Source organism: Emys orbicularis, chromosome 11 (assembly GCF_028017835.1).
Source record: "Emys orbicularis isolate rEmyOrb1 chromosome 11, rEmyOrb1.hap1, whole genome shotgun sequence".
Taxonomy (NCBI): Eukaryota; Metazoa; Chordata; order Testudines; family Emydidae; genus Emys; species Emys orbicularis.
This window is the reverse complement of record NC_088693.1, coordinates 60,075,296-60,102,080: the sequence shown is the minus strand read 5'-3', so window position 1 is coordinate 60,102,080 and position 26,785 is coordinate 60,075,296. Positions and strand designations below refer to the sequence as shown.

General features: G+C 41.8%; 1 protein-coding gene across 1 annotated transcript in view; it reads right to left on the bottom strand.

Annotated features, from left to right (window-relative positions):
* Nucleotides 1-26,785, bottom strand: part of NBEAL1 (neurobeachin like 1) — a 149,422-nt gene that overhangs the window by 87,902 nt on the left and 34,735 nt on the right. The window contains exons 6-11 of the mRNA XM_065413192.1: nt 26,228-26,355; nt 12,580-12,662; nt 9,184-9,269; nt 6,827-7,133; nt 5,095-5,201; nt 221-307 (exon numbers count right to left, since the gene is read on the bottom strand). Of these exons, the coding sequence (XP_065269264.1) occupies nt 221-307; nt 5,095-5,201; nt 6,827-7,133; nt 9,184-9,269; nt 12,580-12,662; nt 26,228-26,355 (798 nt within the window). The remainder of the gene's footprint in view (nt 1-220; nt 308-5,094; nt 5,202-6,826; nt 7,134-9,183; nt 9,270-12,579; nt 12,663-26,227; nt 26,356-26,785) is intronic.

Sequence of the window (26,785 nt, the reverse complement as noted above, 5' to 3'; positions counted from 1 at the left end):
CTACAACTTGAAGCATCTCCATACATGTGAAGTCATGGGTGTAATTTGCTTATCATAAAAGATTACTTTCCAAAGACAACATGCATAGGTCTGTGCAGCAGTCTGAATTCATCCAGCTGCAGCAGTTTCAGGAGGATGGATAAGGTAAAGTACAGGAATCACTTTTCCCACTGACTGCTACTCTGTCTTGGCTTCAAATGAAGCAAAATTGTGCAGGTACCTGGTCCTCATTCATTTCTGTCAGTAATTTGTTGGCAAGGTCTTTTTCACTCTTGTCTGCCACCTTATTGTTAGCATTTAAAAACAGCTGTTAGAAACAGAGACAAGAATAATGGAAAGAGGTGCATTAAACATTACCTGCAGCTAATATCGTGAAGCCTGGGATGAATTTATGTTTCACATACAGCATACATGATCTCACACTGGTGAGTTACACAATTCTTAACAAATATCAGTCTTTTGTTAATTCTTCCAATATTACATCAAACTATTGTTAAACATTCATTAGCTTATTCTGTTTTCCAGAAATAAACCAAAAGATGTAATTGCTGAGACATGGAAACAGTACTAATTACAAGTTATTTTTGTTACTAGCTTAGGGCTGGTCCACACTAACCACCCAGTTCGAACTAAGATACGCAACTTCAGCTACGTGAATAACGTAGCTGAAGTCGAAGTATCTTAGTTCGAACTACAAGGTACTTACCGCGGGTCCACACGCGGCAGGCAGGCTCCCCCGTCGACTCCGCATACTCCTCTTGCGGAGCAGGAGTACCGGTGTCGACGGCGAGCACTTCCGGGATCGATTTATCGCGTCTAGACAAGACAAATCGATCCCAGAAGATCGATTGCTTACCGCCGAACCCAGAGGTAAGTATAGACGTACCCTTAGTGTTCTTAGATGCATGGTAACTAAGTGCAGGACTGGAGGCTCTCAACATTCACATTAAAAAAGGAGGGAGGACAACTGTAAGACATTAGAAACGCGAAGGGAAGAGGGAAGCACAGCCTCCTAGTTTCTCTACTTATGTTTCATCTTGTAGGAGGGCTGAAGTGACACCAACAATCTAGAGAAGCCTGCTGTACAACACTTCAGACTCCAGAGACAGTGATGGCAGCAGCTTTGTGAGGGACACAATCTTCAAGACTGGAAGGACTGGGGGAAATTTTCAGTCATCCTGATGAGTTGGCAGCTTGGCAAGAACTTGAACTCAGTCACCCAAAGCTGGATCTATTCTGAAGCTTTGCCCTCTTCTGCTTTTAGATTGTGAGTCAAGAGGCGCTTAGAAATACATAGTTTTCCAGACCAAGTAATTAAAAAAAAGACTTTTGAAAACAGAGGAGAGTGACAGCTTGTCACTTTTCAGAGAAAATATCCATCAGAAAAATGAAATGGTATGCAAAATCTATTTTTTAAAACCACTTCTTTCGTACTCACTGAAGATTGTCAATAATCAAAGGCAAACACAGGACAACAATCAAAGATACTACTCTGCATTACAAAAGTATTAAAAACCTGACAAAGTTAGAAACATTGCTTAGTTTGAAAGGCATCTGTCATGACCAAAGCTGTTATACTTTTGTTAACACTGCAAAATAGCTATAATATGGGGAGAGAATTACAGCATTAGCAACTGAAGATATAATTATGAACAGGAGGCAAGAACAGACATAGAAAAAACAAACTCATTCTAACTCATTTCCCATAACAGACATATAGAAGAGAAAAATAAGCAACTAGAGATTTTAAAACCATGTATTTATTAAAAGGCCCAAGTAGATGGCTATCTCTGGTTTTGAATTCTTGTATCCAGAAAACTATTCATAGAAGAATAATGTTTTCTTTAGCCCACATAAGGCTGGGCATAGTAACCACTGCTATTCTTCAAATTTGATCTATATTTAAGGAAAGTTTCCCATCAATATAAAACGTTCAAGATACATGAAGAAGCAATGTCAGATGTTCTTAGTGTACCAATAAAACCCCTTTCAACAGCTATAAAGTGAAACCTCAATTACCTCAACATTCCAGGGGACAGCCCTGAATAAACTGGGCTTCAGATCAGATAAACTGGGCTTCAGATCAACATCTGAACTGGCTGAACAGCTTTCAAAAAACCGTATGTTTTGGGTCCCCAGCCCCAAAGAAGAGTAAAGAGAAGACATCTCTCTTCCATTAGCTTTGAATTCTTTAGCTGAAGTTCATCTATCTTCTCTGAAGACGATCTGCAAAGCTGAAGACAATTTTGAGGTAAGATCAGAAATATGCCTCTATTATGTGGCTCCTGGGAGTATTCACAACAGAAATCAGTTTTGATTTCTTTTTTTACTCCCTCCCCTCTCTGCAAGTCTCCTAGTCTCCAGGTTCATAGACACACAACACATTCTATTGTGTCAAGAACAACCGCTGACTCTTCTGTTATCTGTGGTGTTATACATTGGGGGTGTCACTAGCAAACCTAGAAGTGTGGCAGATTTTCAAGAATGAGGAAAAAATATTTTTAGCAAGATTCTACCTGGTTAGTGGAGGCATTTGACAAAAGAAGTGTACTAGCCTCACAACTGACTTCATCTTTGTAGAGCGTTGTACTATATGTGGAAAACACATGACCTTGTCCTTGGGGTCATTTAGAGTGTAAAAAAGCAAAACACTTGCACAAATTTTACAACACCAAAGAACCCCTCTGTGTAATAATAGTAGTAATATACAAGCCAATATACAATACAGAAGTCTGACTCGGTGAAGAGTTCTGATGACAAAAGGGTAGAGTGAAATTCAAGAAGAGAAGAATGGTTAAAACACAGGCCATAATACTGCTGGCCTTGAAGTCAATGAGAGTTTTGCCATTGACATCAGTGGGAGTAGGAGCAGGCCTAGAGTGCCCATGAACCAGTTAAATAATAACATCGTATGATAATGTAAGAATCAGGCTAGAAAAACATAAATCTCTCTTTTATAGCAGCATTGCAAAAAGTGTAAGATCAGTACAGAAACAGGTACAGATTCCCAAAAGGAAGGGCAAAAAAACCTTGGTAAGGCCAAATAATGTACTTTTAAAAGAACTTAAAAGCACAAACACTATACAACACACTCAATATGGTTCCCAATTTTGTCCCTGACTTAAATCAATGTAAGAAAGACTAGATCAAAATTTACATGTGGGCGTTTTAAAGTACTGTTGCATTCAAATATTTTCTAACTACATGGAATATTGTACAATAATTCACACATTGTAGCTAGCATTAAATTATCTGGAAGTGTTCAATACAGCCACGTCAACAGCTTGCATTATGAAAACAAAACAGAAATGAAATATGAAACTCCAGGTTACGCAGTATTCATATTTATGTAGTTTTTTATTTGGAAAAAATTTCATCTTATAAAAGCATAACAACTTCAGTGAAAGGCGCTGGTCATCTGGGATTAATATGGAATCAGAGAAAGTAGGAAATATGAATACTATGTCCCTTCTAAAAAGAATAGGCATCCAAGAAGAGCATTTCGTAACAAATTAAGCTCATTCCTAATCTCAGCTATGCAGGAATTCAGACCAAGTATTCTGAAACCCTTGCAACTGAACACCAGTGATTTTTTTTTTTTTTTTTTTTTTTTTTTAAAGAAAACTGGCTAGATCGTTGGGCACAACGGTTAGTTATCAATGGCTTCATGTCTAGTTGGCAGCCGGTATCAAGCGGAGTGCCCCACAGGTCGGTCCTGGGGGCGGTTTTGTTCAACATCTTCAATAATGATCTGGATGATGGGATGGATTGCACCCTCAGCAAGTTCACGGACGACACTAAGCTGTGGGGGAGAGGAAGATATGCTGGAGGGTAGGGATAGGGTCCAGAGTGACCTAGACAAATTGGAGGATTGGGCCAAAAGAAATCTGATGAGGTTCAACAAGGACAAGTGAAGAGTCCTGCACTTAAGATGGAAGAATCGCACGCACTGCTACAGGCTGGGGACCGACTGGCTAAGCAGCAGTTCTGCAGAAAAGGACCTGGGGATTACAGTGGACGAGAAGCTGGATATGAGTCAACAGTGTGCCCTTGTTGCCAAGAACGCTAAAGGCATATTGGGCTGCATTAGTAGGAGCATTGCCAGCAGATTGGGGGAAGTGATTATTCCCCTCTATTTGGCACTGGTGAGGCCACACCTGGAGTATTGAGTCCAGTTTTGGGCCCCCCACTACAGAAAGGATGTGGACAAATTGGAGAGTCTCCAGTGGAGGGCAACAAAAATGATTAGGGGGCTAGGGCACATGACTTATGAGGAGAGGCTGAGGGAAGTAGGCTTATTTAGTCTGCAGAAGAGAAGAGTGGGGGTGATTTGATAGCAGCCTTCAACTACCTGAAGGGGGGTTCCAGAGAGGATGGAGCTAGGCTGTTCTCAGTGGCAGCTGATGAGAAAACAAGGAGCGATGGTCTCAAGTTGCAGTGGGGGAGGTATAGGTTGGATATTAGGAAACTATTTCACTAGGAGGATGGTGAAGCACTGGAATGGGTTATCTAGGGAGGTCGTGGAATCTCCATCCTTGGAGGTTTTTATGGCCCGGCTTGACTAAGCCCTGGCTAGGATGATTTAGTTGGGGATTGGTCCTGCTTTGAGCAGGGGGTTGGACTAGATGACCTCCTGAGGTCTCTTCCAACCCTAATCTTCTATGATTCTATGAAATGGAGAAATGCATCCCTGACATTAGAAATCAATCCACCATCTGCTAACAGTTATAAGTGACTTCTCATAGTAGGAAAGATTGATTCTGACACCAAGCTAAACAAAATTTAGAGACAGATTAGAGTATATACAAGCATTTCTCAGAGAAATTGTGAGCATTCACTACTCAATGTCTTATCAATACAAGCATGGTTAATAGATTTGGAAGACAAGATGTACTTCTACTTCATAAATTACACATATTTATAGCTTCTGAAACATTCACCAGGTCAGTGGTACAAGTCCAATACTTGATACTCAAAAGGATTATATTTAATTTAGAGCCAAGATACAAAGATGATTTACACAACTGAACTCTTACAAGAAGCCCAACATTTTGTTGAGATCAGAAATAAGAAGTTAATAATAATGGAATGTACCTTGCAGTTCTGCAGCAGTCGGATGAGATGCTCAAAGCAGTTACTATTAAGGAAAATGGCCTGCAGAACAGGCCTATCAGTGCAGTCTAACATGGCTGTGATGGTGTCTATCAAAATAAAAATAAAAATCACAAAAATAAATAGTTACACTAATCCTTAAGCATTTTTTTTTAACATTATACTGACGACAAATTTAGAAACACTACATAGAAGGCTCCATGGAAAAATTTTATGCACTGAGAACCATGGTTAAAAAATTATGAATGCTTTGATAAACACTGAAGTGAATTCCAGCATAAAATACTAGGCCTTGAGCAAAACATTCTGAAGCAGCAGAAACCAACATGTAATCTACTGTATCTGGAGGAAACTTCAGCTACGGAATATAGTCAATTGTTCTGAGGCTCTGTTTAAAATCACTGTCATTTTCACGTATATAAGAAGCATGCCTTCTTATTTAAAACATGTATAAATATTTGCTTCCTCATCAACCAGTTATTCCTCAACATTCTGAAGCAGTCTTACTTTGTTTGCCAACAGTCAGTATCATCCATACGGATATCAAAATGTTGAGAAAATGAAAGTATTGGTGGGCAAGAAATGCCTTATTTACATCTCCCCATTCTCTACATCAACTTTAAAAAATACAAATAATAAATGAATGTTAACCAATGAATTATATCCTATGGTTTAAGGCTATTGTCTCATCTAAGGTCTGTAACCTAGGGAGGCTGTGGAATCTCCATAACTGGAGGTTTTTAAAAACAAGTTAGACAAGAACTTGTCAGGGATGGTCTAGATAAAACTTAGTCCTGCCTCAGTGCAAGGGATTGGACTAGATAACCTATGTGAAAGTAGAATGAATTATATTGTAAAAGTAGAATGGATTAAAGAAATGCTGTATGTTCCTTTAAGCAGGAATAAGGAATGTTGAGATAAAGTTGACAGGAAGAGAAACATTAAGGTATTGAACAATGGGTCCACTTAAGCTGATGGTGGGACACTAACAGGAGATCGGTAAGAGTTAATAAGGAAATAAGATGTGTGTGTCTAGCCCCAGGTAAACTTATCAGTTCTGCTCCCTTTGTCATCTTGTTAGATTCACGCCCTTTTTATCTGTATAAATAAGGTAGTTTGGGCCTTGCATGGCACTCACATCATCTGGGTGTATTAGCAGAGCGCTTTTGCTAATAAACACAGTGGTCTGACAAATTGTGAGTCCTGAGTCTGACTTTGACACCTATCAAGGTCCCTTCCAGTCCTACATTTCTATGGTTCTATGCAATAATTCCAATTACACAACTAAAAATTCCAAATATCTACCACATTGGAATAGCTCAAATATTCCAGGTATTCCCTTTTTATCGTATAGGGGTTAGCTGCAATCTCTCAGATACTGTTGTGTGGAAGCTGTTGCCAAATGATAACCTTTAAATGGAAGTCCATAACAGGTACTAGATCTTCTAATCTTTTTTCATTGCCCCTAAACTGTTTGTAGGCTGACATCCTTAAGCCAAAAAGTAACCAGTACATGTGATTAATATTTTTTTAATTAAAAGCAAATTGGCACATATTTGAATGAATTCCAACAAGAAGAAAATATTCTATTTCTTACCTAAATAACAGTGAAAACACACTTGAATGATTATACTTGCTTAAATCACTTCATTAAAAAAATTATGAAAATTTTAACAAAACAGATTTAGAGGAATTGTCTGGATGTATTACTCACTCAGCATTTGGATCTGTAGTGCAATGAACCTATTCTCCCACTGCCTAGATCTCCTGGAGTTAGGCAACGCTGAATGGTCTGAATTAAGCAACTTGAAGTAGTTCTCCAGTATGGTACTGGTCTCCACTTGCCGCTGGTCTGAACTACTGGTGAGAAGGATATGCACTACTTCTGTCAGGCACTTAAGAGTCAGCTCTGCTTTCCTGCTCACTTCCTCAGGATCCCTATCATCCCAGGTGTCACAGTCTGCCAAAACACGCATCAAGACTTCCATGGTGGCAGGAGATATGGCTTGAAGAGCATTTCTCTGAAATGCACAATAAAAACAACTGTACTTTAATCTGAGGGTATCAAGCCTCTTCCAAATACTTAAAATCAACAAGTTTCAATTTGAATCATGCAAGATATATGAACTCTAATAAATATAGTACTAATAAGAGCATTGTTAATTTATCTCCTCAGTCAACTATGGTTGTGTTGATCAATATAGATTTTGGGCCAAATCCTGTGCATTCCACTCAATTAGGCCTAATGGCTTCAAAGGGTATATTTACAGGGGAAAAGCAGAATTTGGCACTATATATCGTGAATACATAATGTATGTAAAGACGAAAAAAAGCCTGTTAATGACACGTTAGGGTTACATATTTTTATAAAAATATTCTGAAATAAATGCAAAAAATATTTTTCTAGTAATATTAACCCACTCATTTTATACATAAATGTACGCAATCTCTAAACCTCAGTTTTTGCATATCTTAACTTTTTTGTGTTTAAGTCTGTAACCTTAAAGTTGCAATAGCAGGGTTTGGTGTGAGGGGGGATTAAGATTTTTGTTGTTTTTTTTAATTCCTGTTTTTAAATTAATATTCTTTAGCTATATGTCTAATATACATTGACTTCAACATGAAAGGGATACTTATTTTGGTTGCAGGCTTTTAATTTTCGTGTGCATTTGAATTATTCAAAGTGATACTGATAATATACATATTCTATTGCGTAATACATCTTTTGCCTTAGCAGAATTTAGAGTTTAAGTTCGAACTTTCATACAGACCCCTGTTTTCACATATCCCCAAATTTCTCAGTTAGTTCAGAATTTCAACCTAAAATAGAATTAACTAATGATAAACATTTTAAGAACACTAGCCTTCCTGTATTACCCAGAACAATCTTTATCTGTGATTGGAGTACATACTGTATTACAGTGGTCACTGAGGGCCATGTAAATTCTCTTTGCTCATGGAGAATTGATTTTCTTTTTTTGAGGTTGGATTACTATTCTAAAGACACAGTGCTCTCTGTTAACCTTTTACAAGATAAACTGGGTAAGCATCGAAGTGCCTTATTCTGCCTCGACATGTGTCTTCTTACAATTTGCAGTCAGATTGTACTGGACTAGACTTGCACAGAAAAAAAAAGAAATTCCCATACTTCCCTCCTATCAGTTATTAAAAAAAAGATTAAAACGGTGCTCACTCATGCCAAGTCCTGGCTAACAGGCTGCTTTTGAACACTGACATATCACATGACTTGACAGAATGGGCATGACACATTATAGTATCACGTGCTCAGACAGCACCATTTTTTCTAAGCTATATCTGAGAAATTCTGAACAGGAGACTGATGTTCAAATCAAATTCAAATCAGTGATTAATCCCACTCTTCATCTGATCTCATTTCCCTTTCCCTTCCCCACCCATATATTCTGTGCCACTTATGCTGCACAGGTATACTTCAAATTCCTTCCTCAGCAATGCCAGACCAAATGATTTCGTGTAAGTACACTGCAATTCCAGTCTATTCTTGTACTCCTTTCTAAATTTCTTGGCACCGAGCAGACACAAACACTCCTTTAATTTAGTACGCTATGCTCATTGTGCCAGCAGAGAAGAACATATACAGTTTTAGGGCAGGTCTACACTTAAAATGATGTGTCAGCACCACTGCACCGGTGCAGCTGTAGCGCTTCAGTGAAGATGCTACCACGCCAACAGGAGAGTTTCTCCCGCTGGTGTGGTTAATTCACCTCCGTGATATCTATGTCAATGGAAGGAGAACACATATACACACGTGCATACACAGTTATTACAATTCCTGACTACTCTTTGGGGCAGGAACTGTCTCTTAATAGTCTTAGATAGCACTAAGCACAATGGAGTCCCAATCCCGGTAACACACACAACCAACTAATCCACAGTCAATTGTTGATACAGTCTGTTCTGCAATACACACTTGTCTTTTGATAGATACCCGATATTCCATAAACCATAAAATTTACATGAGGAACAGAAGATGAACCCTACACATTGTAATAGCTGAGATTACTTTATAATATTTTTCAATATTCTCCTCACCTGTCCACCAGCCACAATGGCTCCAAAGAGATGTAGCAGGCAACACTTCAGGCTTTCCTTGAGATGTTCACTTTCTTGAAAGCATTCTATTGAAATAAGAGGAAAAAGTCATTTGTGTATCCCAAAATAAGGAGACTCATATCTTTTAATCTCTCTCCTCAAAAGAAAGTGAAGTGAAACCACTTATAAACAAGCTTAAAAAAATCCAATATGGAAAGGCTCAGTGCAGCTGGATCAGTCCCAAACTGCCTGATCTTGCTCTGGTTAAAAAGTCACTGGGAAAACTATTGATTGCAATAGCGGTATGCACAGGCCCATTGTCCTGCATCTTTGTTCATACCATAACTTGACATAAACCACTTACAAATAGCCTTAGGAATTTTTCTGAGCAGTAAATGTTAACCTGGAAGTTGTTGCTATAGCAATAACCTTAGACACACAGAGTAGCTACAACCAAAACCACAAAGGATTATTTTGTTTGGAATTAGCTCTGTGAGAAACTTCCAATAATGTCACACGCCAGCAGTTAAAATGTCACTTTTAAAGTGCCTGAATAGTCAAACAAAAAACAAATGAAAAATACTAGAATAATTCAATGCAGGCTAAAACAAAAAACAACGTCTATGTAAGAGGAAATAGCTTAACATTAATGCCAAGCATATACTAAAACCAACAGCCCACTTTAACAGTGTATGGAGAAGTACTCCAACCTGATGAAGTGTTGGTAGCTATTTTTATTTCTCCCAGTTCATTCTAAGCACTCTCTTTTGCTCTTACATACTAGTGCATTTTGCCATACATACAAAGAAAGAAAAAAAAAAGAATTACCTGCAATCGTTTACAGAAGGTAGCATTTATACCAGATACACATTCTTCAATACATGGTTTGTGCCCATGATTAAGCTGAAACACCTCAACCTTAGAATATGACTCATATGCGAGTTGTTCCTCTTACCCGCTGGGGAGGCATAATAGGCAGTAACTGCCTCTACCATCAATTCCTTCTTATGAGGAATGAAGAAACACAAACCTCGTCTTCAACTATTCAAGGAAGTTTGATGGGTGGATAAATGAACTGGGCAACAGCGGAGATTTGTTCACAAGGATTTATTGATTTTATTATTATCAGAAAGAAATGTAAGGGAGCACTCATTAAGGCACCAAATCAGGACAGCACTTAGGTATGCACTTAAGCTCCACTGGATTCAATTCAGTCTCCACTGTCCTGAATAAAGAGGCTTTCCTGAATCTGGGCCTAAAACAGGGAGATTACATCCACTGCATATGCAGCTTTTTTTTTTTTCTTTTTTTAAACTTTCATGTACAGCATACAGTAACACCTCACTTAAAGTCGACCCGCTTAACGTTGTTTCGTTGTTACATTGCTGATCAATTAGGGAACATACTCATTTAAAGTTGTGCAATGCTCCACTCTTACGTTGTTTGGCTGCCTGCTTTCTCCACAGCTGGCAGCCTCCCTATGCCCCCTCTCCCCACCCCCCCAGTGCCTCCCGCCCGCCGGCAGACCCCGCGGATCAGCACCTTTCCCCTCCTCCCCGCCGCAATCAGCTGGCTTGTGGCGTTTTGGAGGCAGGAGGGAGGGGGGAGAAGCGAGGACTCGGCGCGCAGGCTCCCCTTCCCTCCCCTGTCTCCCGAACACAGCAAGCCAGCTGATTGTCCCTGGCAGGAGGGAGGGGGAGGAGCGAGGACTCGGCGCGCCTCCCCCCTCCCTCCCCTGCCTCCCAAATGCGGCAATCAGCAGGCTTGCGGCGTTTAGAAGGGAGGGGAGTGAGGGGGGAGGAGCCAGGACGCAGCGTGGGAAGTAAAGGAGGAGGAGGTGGGGGGGGGAGAAGAGGCGGGTCAAGGGTGGGGGTTTGGGGGAAGGGGTGGAGTGGGCGGGCTGAGGGTTGAGGCCTCCGCCCCTGGTGCTTGCAGAGTAGGGGAAGCTGCCCTGGAACCTAACCTCCCCTATTTACATTAGTTCTTATGGGGAAATTGGATTCGCTTAACATCATTTCACTTAAAGTCGCATTTTTCAGGAACATAACTACAATGTTAAGTGAGGAGTTACTGCATCATTTTCTTGTTTATGCATAAAAAGAAAAACCTTATTGCTATAAATTATTAATACGAAGAACTATCTGAACAAAATCTGAGAAAAACGGTTTTAGAAGGCAGAAGACAGTTGGTCTACACTTAAAAGTTTTGTTAGCATAGCTATGTCAGTTAAAAGTGTGGAGAGGGGGGAAAAAAACACCCTCCCTAACCAACAACCTATGTCAGCAAAAGCGCTAATGTAGACACAGATGTACCAGCAGAAGTGTCCTTTTGCCAGTACAGCTTATTTTGTTTGGGGAACTGATATAAACTATACCAGCAAAATAACTATTTTTGCTGGTACAAGCTGCACCTGCACTTGCTGGCATAGTTGTGCCATGCAAACAAAGCCTAAGAGATGACTAAAAAAAGTAACTCCGACAAGAGCAGAACATTGGAGGTTTCATCTATCAGTAGATATAAACTAACAGAGAAGGCAATTATTGGCAGTTATGCGATATCAACAAATGCTTTGGCCACATGCAGCTGAGGGCATTTAACAATTCAGAGCATTGAGTTCGGGATATTCTGTTGCCATTCATCCACAAAGCTCCTTTGCATAGTTCTTCCTACCTTTAGAGAACAGGACAAAACTTGGTAGAGTGTCCTACAATTACTGTATGTCCTAGACACAGTTGTCTATGTAATGGTGTATCAAAATACAGTACATGCCTCTTGAGGCCCTCCCCTTTTGATTTCTCCTGAAGCCATTTGTAATGCTAAGAACGTTTGAAATCTAAATTACACAGTTGACCAGAAGAAACATAGCTTAGCACAGACGTTACCAAACTATGGTCCAAGGAGCATTTGATGGTTACGTGGTTCTGGCTTTTCTTGTTTCCAGTGGCTAAAACACATAAGAGGCAACTGAAAATACATAAATACTCTCCTAATATTACTTTTCCATGCCATAACTTCTGCTGTTGCCACAGCAATGTTATGTGAACACACATGGAAAGGCAGGTTGCATGTGCAACAGTATAGGATACAGTAGGTGAGTCATGAGACCATCTCTTCATTAAAATATGGTATGCTGCACCATGAAAATGCTTGAAAGATCCAGACTGAGAAAGTCCACAATACCACAGATGAGGATGGCATGATGATGGCACTCCAAACAAAGCCAAATTCTTAGGTACAAAAAGAGATAGAGCAAACTTCAATAAGCCCTCACCTTGGAAAGGAAGCAGGCAGCTTTTGGCACTTATCACATGTTTACAGTGGGACTAGAACTATGGCACCAAGAAGTTTGTTCCTTGAAAGGTGATCAGTAACACACATACTGGCAATAATACTTACGGTAAAAGAAAGGGATGAATTCCACTGTGAGGGAAGCAGGTTTATACTTTTGTCTGCTCTTTTCAACACTACTCAGGATTCGCCTACAATCAAAAAATGATACATGAGAGAAGTTAGAGATGGCACCAATGTTTATTTGTGAATAGGTCACAAATACACTGCAGAAACAAACTACAGTATCTTTATCCTACAAGATCAAAAAGAAAGAATAGTGTTTTCATCCTGAAAACTGAGTCACAGTCATGTGTTCGCTGCTCCACACTTAAAATGGCTTAACATTTACAATATGGTTTTGGTTTTTTTAAAAGAGAAATCTGTTATTTGATCTTAATAACAGCAACCAAGCCACCAACTTTACTGCCAAATTTCTACACCATGCAATTTGAAAATGGGCAAGAAAGTGTATTAGGGGTTTATTATGGAAAAATTTTAATTTTAAGGAAAATTACTCACTGATACTGCTCTTAAATCTTTATTTCAACAGTGATTATATTAGCATTTTAATCTCATAAAATCAAAATGATTCCTTCTGTCATACTTCTTTCTCTCTGTTCATTCTGGCTTCCATCTTCTACCAATTCAGAAAAAATAGCTTAGTTTTTAGAACAGAGAAAGAAACTGAGAGCTTGAAGTTGATCAGTTGCAATCAAGCTCCTTCTAGATAAATGTTCAGCCTTTTTCTTTATAATACACGGGTAGGTGATAAATGTATTTGTTTGCATGTACAAATGTATTTAAATTGTATATTTTACACATTCAGGTAACTATTGTTATAGAATACTGTTTCTATAGTATCTAATTCTTATGACTCATTGTGACTTTCTGTACCTTAACTCCCACCCATTTAAAATGCATAAGCACAAACAATGAGACAATAAGATGCGTTAGACATGTTAAATTTGAAAATACTTTTGTAGTATGGAGAAGGACCACTATGTGAACTGTGGTATCAATTAATGTCCTGTTGCATGAAACCAGAATTCGTGTGTCCTGCAAAAATATAAGAATCACAGCTTCTGAAGTATAGAATCATAGAAATGGAAGGGACCTCAAGAGGTCATCTAGTCCAGTCCCCTGCACTCAAGGCAGGACTAAGTATTATCTAGACCATCCCTGACAGGTGTTTGTCCAACCTGCTCTTAAAAATCCCCAATGATGGAGATTCCACAACCTCCCTAGGCAATTTCTTACAGTGCTTAACCACTCTGACAGTTAGGAAGTTTTTCCTAATGTCCAACCTAAACTGCCCTTGCTGCAATTTAAGCCCATTGCTTCTTGTCCTATCCTCAGAGAGGTTAAGAAGAACAATTTTCTCCCTCCTCCTTGTAAAAACCTTTTATGTACTTGAAAACTGTTATGTCTCCTCTCAGTCTCCTCTTCTCCAGACTAAACAAACCCAATTTTTTCAATCTTCCCTCATAGGTCATGTTTTCTAGACCTTTAATCATTTTTGTTGCTCTTCTCTGGACTTTCTCCAATTTGTCCACATCTTTCCTGAAATGTGGCGCCCAGAACTGGACACAATACTCCTAATCAGTGCAGAGTAGAGCGGAAGAATTACTTCTCGTGTCTTGCTTACAATACTCCTGCTAATACATCCCAGAATTATGTTTGCTTTTCTTGCAACAGTGTTACACTGTTGATTCATATTTAGCTTGTGATTCACTATGACCCCCAGATCCCTTTCCGCAGTACTCCTTCCTAGGCAGTCATTTCCCATTTCGTATGTGTGCAACTGATTGTTCCTTCCGAAGTGGAGTACTTTGCATTTGTCCTTATTGAATTTCATCCTATTTACTTTAGACCATTTCTCCAGTTTGTCCAGATCATTTTGAATTTTAATCCTATCTTCCAAAGCACTTGCAACCCCTCCCAGCTTGGTATCGTCTGCAAACTTTATAAGTGTATTCTGTATGCCATTATCTAAATTACTGACGAAGATATTGAACAGAACTGGACCCAGAACTGATCCCTGTGGGACCCCACTCATTATGCCCTTCCAGCATGACTGCGAGCCACTGGGAATGGCTCATACTCTCTGGGAATGACTGTCCAACCAGTTATGCACCCACCTTATAGTAGCTCCATCTAGGTTGTATTTCCCTAGTTTGTTTATGAGAAGGTCATGCGAGACAATATCAAAAGCCTTACACTAAAGTCAAGATATACCACGTCTATCTCTTCCCCCCTATCCACAAGGCTTGTTACCCTGTCAAAGAAAGCTATCAGGTTGGTTTGACATGATTTGTTCTTGACAAATACATGCTGACTGTTATTTATCACCTTATTATCTTATAGGTGTTTGCAAACTGAATGCTGAATTATTTGCTCCATTATCTTTCCGGGTACAGAAGTTAAGCTGACTGGTCTGTAATTACCTGGGTTGTCCTTATTTCTCTTTTTATAGATGGACACTATATTTGCCCTTTTCCAGTCTTCTGGAATGTCTCCCGTCTTCCATGACTTTTCAAAGTTAATTGCTAATGGCTCAGATATCTACTCAGTCAGCTCCTTGAGTATTCTAGGATGCATTTCATCAAGCCCCAGTGATTTGAAAACATCTAACTTGTCTAAGTAATTTTTGACTTGTTCTTTCCCTATTTTAGACTCTGATCTCATTTTCACTGGCATTCACTATTTTAGATGTCCAATTGCCACCAATGCTTTTCTGACTTTGTGCAAAATAAAATAGTACCATCTTGCAATCCATCATGACAATATTTTCATTCGCTATGGCAGGGGTTCTCAAACTTCATTGCACACGACCCCGTTCTGACAACAAAAATTACTACATGACCCTGGGCAGGGGGCTGACCCCAGAGGCCCACTGCCCTAGGCTTCGGCCCCAAGCGGTGGGGGTCAGGCTTCGGCTTCAGCCTTGGGCCCCAGCAAGTCTAACACCAGCCCTGGTGACCCCATTAAAACACGATGGTGGCCCACTTTGGGGTCCCGACCCACAGTGCTATAAGAACAAATATGGCACTATTTTAATTTCATCTTGCAAAAACTGCAGAAAAGGTTGCATAAATGATAAAAATCAAAGAAAGGGGGGTTATGCATGCAATAAGGCTTTCTAACAACTTCCAGACCAACAAACAGACATGAAACACTATATTTAATAGGCAGGAAGTAGGGGACAGACTATAAAGGCTCTAAGAGAGGAATAGCTTTGTGCTGGTGGAACTCCAATACGACACAGCATATCTTTGGAGGTCATTAGAATTTTGTAATATGAAAGTAGGCATTCAGAAGATCCAGGGAGCACATGCACTTCCCACATTTTGAGAATATGAACAATGGAAGTATTTGCTATTATGAAAAGGGCTATACCCCTCACAACTAAAATTGGTGAGAATTCCCATGTACTTCAGAATCACAAATTTCTTTAAAACACACACCAGATAATTGCCCCTACACAGCAGCCAGAACTACCGTCCCTTTCTCCACTGATGTGTCATTAGTTTACTTGCTTGCTTAATTCTCTTGAGGTAGAAGAGGTAAAAGACAGTTGGATAGATGGAGTTCTCAGACTGTATATTTTCCACAGATTTATTCTTTATTACACAACTTCACACATGACTTTGAGAAGAAAACTACAAGCCTCGTCCATAAGGCTCACTAATGTAAGAGCTGTTAAGGGGAGTATGATAGTACTTATTAACTAAAGTTAATAAGACACTGTGTAGAGTCTAAAGTGATTCAATCCTCAAAGGAGATTCAATGGGAAATGATCAGACGGAGGAGAGAATGATAAAATAAGTATATAGAATGAATCTGCATTACCCATAAAGCAGGGAACACATACAGAGAGAATTTCATCTTATTATATAAATTAAAGCAAGAATCTATATGTTGGGAGCAGTTTTTAGTAGTTGGCATGATACTGTAGACTAAACACCAAAAAAAAATTTTACTACTACTAAGGATGAACCATTTAGTGCACATCATACTGTAGCTTTATATTGCTGCCCCTTTTGGCCCATATGGCTAGCCAATATTTGGAGTCCTGCTATGCTGTTTCTATTAAGAGGAAAAATGTATGATATGAGTCAGATATTTATTTGGGACAATCCTTTTTATTTACAAAGAATGTATACAAAATCCTGTCTCCCTAAACCAGAGGTGGGCAAACTACGGCCCATGGGACCATGCTGCCCGGCCCTTGAGCTCCCGGCCGGGGAGGCTAGCCCCCGGCCCCAACCCTGCTGTTCTCCCTCCCCTGCGCGGGCAGCGCTCTGGGCGGCGGGACAGCACGCTCCTGCAGGGCAGCGCGGCAGCGTGTCTGGCTCCAGCCGAGCGGCGCGGCGGCCAGACATGCTGCTCTGAGTGGCATGGTAAGGGGGCTGGGGCCAGGGGGTTGGATAAGGGGCAGGGGATCCCGGGGGACGGGGAGCAGGGAACGGTTGGATGGGGCAGAGGTTCTGGGGGCGGGGGCGGTCAGGGGACGGGGAAAGGAGGGTTGGGGGTTGAATAAGCGTGGGAGTCCTGGGGGGCCTGTCAGGGGGTGAGGGTATGGATAGGGGCCGGGGCCAGGGGGTTGGATAAGAGGCAGGGGATCCCGGGGGACGGGGAGCAGGGGGGGTTGGATGGGGGTGGGGTCCCAGGAGGGGGTGGTTAGGGGACAAGGAGCAGCGGGTTGGGTGGGTCATAGGTTCTGAGGGGAGCAGTCAGGGGGTGGGAAGTCAGAAGGGTCGGATAGGAGGCAGGGGCCAGGCTGTCTGGGGGACACAGCCTTCCCTACCTGGCCCTCCATACAGTTTTGCATCCCCAATGTGGCCCTTGGGCTAAAAAGTTTGCCCACCCCTGCCCTAAACCCAGTAGAAACAAACAGAATCAGGTAACTTCCTTGCTCACAATTTCTGTGCATGCCTCTTTGGCAAGTCCTGTGCCCCAAGGAGCTCTGCCCCTATGGGCCCTCTCATGGCCACCCTCACAACTGCTTCCTCACTGACTGCTGGCTTTCTGCTTCTTACACATCTACAACCAATCAAACCCCTAACACCTGTGTGACAACCAGTGTAATGATGCCACCTCTGGCAGGACACAACTGAGAGTATCAATTCAGGACAAATCGCTTAGAGCAGGGCAGTCACAGCCCCCGGCTGGTGGTTCTCCATCTCTAAGGCACACCAAACCAGACAAACAGAGAGGACTTCGGTCTCACCCCACTGGCTAACCGTAAGTCACACAAGCAATTCCCTTAGACGCTCCAGTTTCCCAGTATCACCACCAGTGCCACTCGTTAGGGGGACGAATGGTTATGAAAACCAATACCCCAGTAAAAGAAAAAAGGTTCTCTTGATCCCAAAGGACCAAGCCCCAGACCCAGGTCAATATACAAGTCAGATCTTACCCACAAATCATGCTGTTGCCAATCCTTTAGAATCTAAAATCTAAAGGTTTATTCATAAAAGAAAGAAATATAGATGAGAGCTAAAACTGGTTAAATGGAATCAATTACATACAGTAATGGCAAAGTTCTTGGTTCAGGCTTGTAGCATGAAATAAACTGCAGGTTCAAATCAAGTCTCTGCAGTACATCCACAGCTGGGATGGGTCACTCAGTCCTTTGTTCAGAGCTTCAGTTTGTAGCAAGGTTCCTCCAGAAGTAAGAAGCAGGATTGAAGACAAAATTGAGATGCTGCTGCTACCTTTTATAATCCTTTTGCCATGTGGCTTGTGCTTTCTTTGTTCCAACCACAAGCCACCCAGCACATGGCATAGAAAAACCTTAGAGTTAAGTCCATAGGCATGTCCCTGCATGCCTTGCTGAGTCACAAGGTGTATCTGCCGTCTCTCAATTGGTCAATTGTATAGCTGATGGTCCTTAATGGGCCATCAAGCAGGCTAGGCAGTGCTGATGGCAAATTGTCTGGGGTGTCACCCAGAAGCATAGCACAAGTTTGAAATACAGACAGTATAGAGCCAATACTTATAACTTTAAACACAAAAATGATACATGCATACAGACAGCACAATCATAACCAGCAAATCATAACCTCCTTAGACACCTCACTTGACCACACGTGTACAAGATTTGGTGCCACTATATGACATTGGTTGCAACAATAGTCTATACGGTCACTGTTCGCGTCAATAACGTCACAACCAGTCTCAGGGAAACCCCTCAGCCCACAAAGTTTAACTTCTGATCAGCCTTGCATGCAGCACATTGACTTGGGCAATGGTTTCCCATTTTTTCCAGCTGTCACAACATAAAGGGGCATTTAATTGCTCACTCTATTTAGCCTGAAAGGCAAGAGCTTAGCACACCCAGCAGCTTTATCAAGGTCCGTGATTGTCTACAAATCAAAGACCCACTTGATGGCAGTCATTAACACCTTCCAACATAACAATATTAAGACTAATTAAAATAAGAGCTCTGCCTTACATTACCATGGTTATTCTAAGTCTTTTTGAGAAAAATTTACATCATATTCTTTGTTTTTTACATTATCACCTGGTATCTCTACTCAAATGCAAGGTAATCCTGCAGACTGATTATGACCACAAATGGCGTCTCTAGGAAATTAGTTATCCCAACAAACAAGCTAAAATATATTAGATATAATTTGATGCAAAATACATAGTCAGATGGGTTTATATGAACCACTGTCCTCATTTGTCCTACATTAAGTGTGGGGGACATTTCTCACATTTAGACAGAAGAGTATCTGCACAATTCTCTAACTATTTAGGAAAGACTCATTTGTCACTTTGAACACACTTGCCTCTCTAAAGAAGGGGAGGTTACTTATCTTGTGTAGTAACTGGAGTTCTTCGAGAATGTAAGACCCTGTGGGTGCTCCATTTTAGGTGTGCATGTGCCCCTAAGCCTTTGATCAAGGATTTTTGGAACCAGTGCTAGTTCTGCCTGAACATGCGCCCTACACATCCTCAGGCCCTGTACTGAGGTTATATAGGGCTTCTTCACAAGTGAACCACAGCAGTTTGTTCTCTATCGCAAAGCCCACAGAGGCAGCTCCAAAGTAGAGGAGAAGAGAGTGTACTGATTGATCACTGGATGACTATCAACCACCAATGCGATGCAGCCATGAAAAAAGCTAATGCAATCTTAGGATGCAACAGGTGAGGTATTTCTAGTAAAGATAGGAAAGCACTGGTGAGATCTCCTCTGGAATACTATGTGCAACTCTGGTCTCCCATGTTTAAGATTAATTCAAACTGGAACAGGTGCAGAGAAGGGCTATGAGGATGATCAGAGGAATGGAAAACCTACCTTATGAGAGGAGACTCAAGAGCTTGGCTCATTTAGTCTAACCCAGCGGTTCTCAAACTGTGGGTCAGGACGCAAAATGGGTGACGACCCCATTTTAGTGGGGTCGCCAGGGCTGGCATTAGACTTGCTGGGGCCCGAGGTCAAAGCCCAAGCCCTACCACACGGGGTCAAAGCCACAGCCTGAGAGCTTCAGCCCTGGGTGGTGGGGCTCAGGTTACAGGCCCCTCCACCCCTCCTGGGGCAGAAGCTCTTGGGCTTCAGTTTTGGCCCCACCAGGCTTTGGAATTGGCCCCCCTCCTCCCAGGGCAGCAGGGCTCGGGTGGGCTCAGGCTTCAGTCCCCCTTCCTGGGGTCATGTAGTAATTTTTGTTGTCAGAAAGGGGTCATGGTGCAATTAAATTTGAGAACCCCTTGTCTAACCAAACAAAGGCTGAAGAGAGATATGGTTGTTCTCTATAAATAATAAGAGGCATAAATACCAGGGAGGGAGAGGAGTTATTTAAGTAAAGGGACAACATTGACACAATAACATATGGATATAAACGGGCCATCAACAAGCTTAGGCTTGAAATTAGACAAAGATTTCTAACCATCAGAGGAGTAAAGCTCTGGAACAGCCTTCAAAGGGGAGCAGTGGGGGACAAAAAACCTAACTGAATTCAAGACTGAGCTTGATAAATTCATGGAGGGGATGGTATGATGAAACTGCCTACAATGGCATGTATCCGATCTGTGACTGCTAGTAGCAAATATCCCCAATGGCCACTGATGGAACACTAGATGGGGAGGGCTATGAATTACTACAAAGAATTCTTTTCCAGGTGTCTGGCTGTTGGGTCTTGCTCAGGGTCAAACTGACCGCCGCATTTGAGGTCGGAAGGAATTTTCCCCCAGGTCAGATTGGAAGAGACCCTAGGGTTTTTTTACCTTCCTCTGCAGCATGGGGCATGGTCATTTGCTGGTTTAAACTAGTGTAAATGATAGATTCTCTGTAACTTGAAGCCTTTAAATCATGATTTGAGGACTTCAGTCACTCAGCCAGAGGTGAGAGGTCTATTACAGGAGTGGGTGGGTGAGGTTCTGTGGCCTGCAACGTGCAGGAGGCCAGAGCAGATGATCACAATGGTCCCTTCTGGCCTTAAAGTCTATGAATCTGCGTGGGCTGGTACTGGAGCACCCACAGAGAGACACATCTTGAAGAACTCCAGTTACTCCACAAGGTGAGTAACCTCTCCTTCTTCAAGTAGTGTCCTTACGCGTATTCCACTTTAGGTGACTCCCTAGCAGTAACCCCTTAAGGCGGTGGGAGTTTCAGAAGCGAGTCCATCACTGAAGAAAGAACTGCGTTGTCTATTGCCACATCTGATCTTGCAGCATGAATTAGGGCCTGGTGGTCGGAAAACACGTGCACTGAGGAGCATGGTGCAGCCCTATAGATTTCAGCAACCAGAACATCTTTGAGTAGAGCTACAGATGTAGACTGTGATCTAACAGAGCATGCAGTCACTCTTAGGGGAGGTGTAACCTCAGCAAAACCATAACAGGCAATAATACATCCAGAGATCAATTTAGAAAGTCTCTGAGTGGAGACTGCCAGACTGGCACTCCCTTAGGTCTATCTGCTACAGAAACAAAGAGTCTAGGGGTCTTTCTGTTCAAGTAAAAGGCTAACGCCCTCAACGTTTATCATATAAAAAGCAGACTTTTTGTGTAGACTGATGCAGCTTAGGGAAAAAGAAAAAACAGAAAGTGACTAGCTTGGCTGACATAAAATTCAGAGGACACATTAGGTAAGAACTTTCAATGAGGTTGTAAGGATACTTTCTCCTTGGAGAACAAAGTAAAGGGGGGTCTGCCATTAGAGTCACCCCAATCCTTCAAGCAGCAGTGATTGCCACCAAGAAGGGTGCCTTCATCATAGACAGATGTAGCAGTGAGCACACTGCTAATGTCTCAAAGAGTTGTTTCATGAGACAGTTAAGAACCATGCTGAGATCCTAAAGCAGTGTAGGGGCTCTAATATGCAGAAAAAGATTAATAAGTCCTTTCAGGAATTTTGCCATGCTTGGATGAGCAAATACCGGGAAACCTTCTATTGGCACATGGAAAGCTATTCCTGTTGCTAAATGAACCTTGACGGAACTCATAGAAAGGCCTTAATTTTTTCAATTCCAAAAGGTAATCCAAGACTGAGAAAAGAGACAACTGCATGGGAGAAAGAAGGCGCCAGTTACACCAAAGGTTATATATTCTCCATTTCCGAAGGTAAATATGTCTAGTGGATTCCTTTCTGCTATTTAAGAGTATCTGTTGAACTTCCAATGAACATGTGATCTCTAGTCCTGAGAACCATTAAGGAACCAAGCTTGTAGTTGCAGGATGTTCAAACAGGGGTAAAGCGTCTGACCCACAACCTGAAACAACAGTCGCGGTTTGATCAGGAGCCACCACAGATGGCGAGAGGTGAGTTTGATGAAGTAAGGAAAGCAAACTTGTCTTAGCCAAGTTGGTGCAATCAAAATGTCTTTGGTTTAGTCCTGTCTGATCTTAAGGACATTTAAGAGCAATGGAGTTGGAGGATATGCACAGAAAATACCCTTTGTCCATGTGTAACAGGTTACTCTGCTCACCACTGGATGGTGCCATGTCCTGGCAGTTCTGAGGATTAGCTCAGACAGGCCAATGCTTCTTCCAGTGGTTACATCCCATTAGCTTCTCCTCTGCAGCCCCTCTCTCACTCTCAGGAGCTGCTGCTGTCCTCTTCATGACTCAGCCCTCCAGTCACTATTGTGGTTTCCCCTTTCCCGGGGGGTGGAGGGGAAAGTGTATGAAGGTTCCTGCTCTCCAGTAGTCTCAGGCAGTCTTCTCCTTCACTGCCTCACAATGCCACTCCCGCAGTGGCTGGCAGGGGAGCCCCAGGCCCACCTTCTACTCCAGGTTCCGGTTCAGGGACCCTCTACACAGCAGCTAAGGTCTGTTCCCTGCACCTTGCTGCCTTTCCCTGAGCCGCTTCCATAAATCCTTGCCTTCACCACTCCCCTGGGTTTGCCAGTCTTTTCACTCCCTTCTCCCAGGGCGTAACTTCAGGCAACTTGTCTCTGCAGCCCCCCAACATTCCTTCCTTCTCCCAGGGAGTGACTGCAGACTTCTCCCTGCCCCCTCCTCTGCTTCCAATTTCCTGTCTATTGTAGAAGCCCCACCTGTCCCTCTCATTAATTAGCTACTTCCAGCCTAAAGCTCCCCTGTTTGCAGACTAATCAGCTGATTTGGCCCACCTGGCCTAACTCCGCTCTTGCAGGGCCAGTGTAGGAAGCATACCCCATCTCACCATGTAATGAGGAAAGCGTCTCCTAGAGATTGGGGACTGAATCTCCATCTAGAACAGAATTTCCTACACTTTGTGTTTGCTGCTATGGCAAAAAGGTTGACCTCTGGAAATCCACAAGCTAGGAACATTTTGTTGAGGACACGAGAGTCCAACTCCCATTCGTAATTTAGAGAAATGTCTACTCAGGTTAACCGCCATGGTGTTTGTATCCATGGGAGGTAAGAAGCCAAGATGACTATCCACTTGGCTATGCACCAGTTCCAAAGCTTTATTGCTTTGGTGCAGAGTGAGGGGGAACGTGTTCTGCCCTGCTGATTGATATACTACACACATGCTATGTTGTCTGTGATGATCTTAATGGACTTAATTTTGAGTAAGGGAAGAAAGTGGAGGCAAGCATTTCTGACAGCCCTTAATTCCAACAGGTTGATGTGAAAGAGCTGTTGTGACCATTTGCCTTGGACTGTGCATGGGCCCAAATGGGATCCCCAACACAAAAACGTAAGCATCCAATGTAGGGGGATTCCAGCTGAACAGGATTTCTGCATAAATTTTGGATGGATTCATCCACTAGGTGAGTGACTGTAGGACCTAACTGGATACAGATATCTGTGCTTGTTGGGTATAAAAACAGTACTGAGCCACACCTGGAGATGTCAAAGATGCAACCTGGCATTTTGTGTCACAAAAACACAAGCTGCCATGTGTCCCACAGTTGCAGACATGTCCTTGCTGGAACTTGAGGGCTGAGCTACATACACGCTTTGTATAAGGGTCTTTAAAGCATGGAACCTGTCGAGTGGGAGATGAGCTTTGCCCGTTATCGAATCCAGAAGCGCTCCTATAAAGACATTTTGTTGGGTAGGGGGTCAAGATCGATTTCTCGAGATTTATCTTCCTTCCTGAACTTGTTTGAACTGCTTGACCATACCGCGCGATATGACCGACTCTTGAGGAGCCAATCATTGAGGTAGGGAAGACAGTTATTCCTAGATGACAGAGGAATGCAGCTATGACTGCAATGATTTTTGAGACTACCATGGGGGCGGATGACAGGCCAAAGTGTAGTACCCAGTAAAGGTAATGATTGCAATTGAAAGTGAAATGAAGAAATCTTTTGCGAGAAGGACAAAGAACTACGTGGAAATAGACATCTTTGAGGTTGAGGGTCACAAAGCCGTTGCCAAATTGCAGGGAGGGAATAACTGCTAGGGACACCATTCTGAATTTCAAACGTCGGACATGCTTATTCAATTGCCTGAGACCTACTATTGGCCTCCAACCCTAATTTTTCTTAAGTATCAGAAAATATCTTGAATAGAACCTTTTTCCTCTGTATTGAAGTGGGACTGGCTCTATGGCTCCTAGACTCTGGAGTGATTAGATCTCCTGTGCAGCAACTGCTCTGAGAGGGGGTCCCTGAAAAGGGATGGGGAAAGGGGTTGAAAGGGCAGGGTGGAGGTAAATTGGATAGTATAACCTGAAGTAATGGCCTCCAATACCCATTTGTCCAATGTTATAGCCTCCCATCTTTGATGAAATAGAGAGGCAGTGACCAAATTGAGGAAGGGGGGTTGTGTCATGCAGCTGATAAAACCTAGTCATTGGGTGGTTGGGTCTCATGACCAAACCAGCAAAACTGGCATTTGCGTGATGGTGAAGGCTGGGATAAAGCAGTGAAGGTAGTTGCAGGCTTTTTCTTTGAAAACCTCAACCTCTTAGCCAGTGGTTCAGTGGCCTAGGGAAGGTGGAAAATAGAGCAGGGTGGGATCTTTGTACTGATTGAGACCTGCTAAACTTCCTTTTATTTGCAGGCATGTATATCCCTAAAGACCTAAGTGTTGCCCTAGAGTAGGTTATGAAGTGAGTCATCCATGGAATCTGCAAAAAGCTTCTGACCACTGAAAGGTAAATCTTCCACAGTTGATTGATTCCAGTGAAGCTGGTCTCTTAGTAGTAGCATTCTTTGGTACTAAGCCCTTTTCTGCTGAGGTATGGGACTTAGTTGGAATCTTAACATGCTTCATGGTTCTTGAAGTACTCAGAGCCTCACTAGCACTCCTCTCAGGGCCTGAGGTCTCCGGTGACTGGATCTTATTTGATAAGGAACTCTCTATTGTTTTCCTCCTCTTATCTCCTTCCTTTCCCCATATTTTGGGCAGCTGTAGTAGGGAAATTTTGTTATCCCTTGGAAAAACTGATGGATTCATAAGACACCATTTTCTGGGAAAATAGGAAAGCCACTATAAGAAATTATTACTAGTAAAATTTTCAGATGAAGATTGGGCACATATTTGATTCAGCTATGTAGGTCATAGTGCAACAGCTTCCAACTAAATGCAGAGCCTTTTAAAATTTTGTTTTGATACTGTGGTAATGAATACCACAATAATGCTAACAAAACAACATCTGTTTTGTAAACTATAATTTGTATACTTGAAATGTTGAATAAATGTTTTAAAAGGAAGCAGGAGTATGTAGAGATTTGTAATAGATTAATTATTTCCTCTCAATCTCTATTTTTAGTACTAAAATAAGGGAACAGGTAGCATCTCTAGCAAAAATCATACACTATTTCGGTTATTAGAACCCAGCATAAAGCATACATCGCTAATCTGCTTCCAAACATGTACCTCAGGAAGTACTCAGCTGGGACCCTGGCTATCTATTCTCTCCAGAACTTTCAAATAAAAAAACCTGGGTTTTTATTTGATGGAATTGGATAGATTAGTACTCCAATACTCTTAGTGGCAGTGTAGTACAGTACCCTAACAATTATCAGTATGTCTGCTTCATAGTATTGATTTTGGTGCAAAGAGATACTTTCTTGATTCCTTCATTCATGTTTTCAATACAGAACATATCTTTGGGAAAGCTTATTGGTATCAAATCTAGTCCTCGGTGCTACCAATGCTAATAGCTGCTAAAATGCAAGAGTACAAGTGTGTCAGTGTAATTATGTCTCATTTCAGCTCGGTGTGGGGTGACCATGGTTGTGTTGAAACCATTAAATATCATTGTAGTAACATTTTAAAGAAATTATCACAGTATTAGAATTTACCATATTAGGTAAACACATACCCTGCAATTTGCTGCCTCCAGTTTCGATACGGATCATAGAGACTTTCACAAAAAGCCAATGCGTGTCTTACAAACTCTTCTATAGGTGATTGATCTGCCACTTCTTTCTCTTTTGTTTTGCTTTTTAACTGAGAGAAAAGAAACAATTATGATCAGAATGCTTCTAGGAACACAAATTGTGGAAGAAAGAAGTCCACCAACAGAGTTAAGGCTGGGATTCTCAAGAGACCTTAAGGGTGTTGGGCATCCGATTCTCACTGACTTTCAATGGCATATTTGAACCTGCCTCACTTAGGCTCCTTTGAGAATCCCAGTCCAAGCTTCCATTCCTTCTGCTTTACTGAGATATGCAATATACAATGTACTAAAAATAATTATCAACTCAAAGGTTCTACTATCTTCATGATATACGCGCATAACACTCACGGCTGCTAATGGCAATTTCACATGTACACTGTGGGGAAAAAGACCTCCACAATTTTAAATATTCCCTACCCAAATACTTCCTAAGTATGGGTGACATTTCAACACGCACCATAAACTGAAGTATTGAAATCA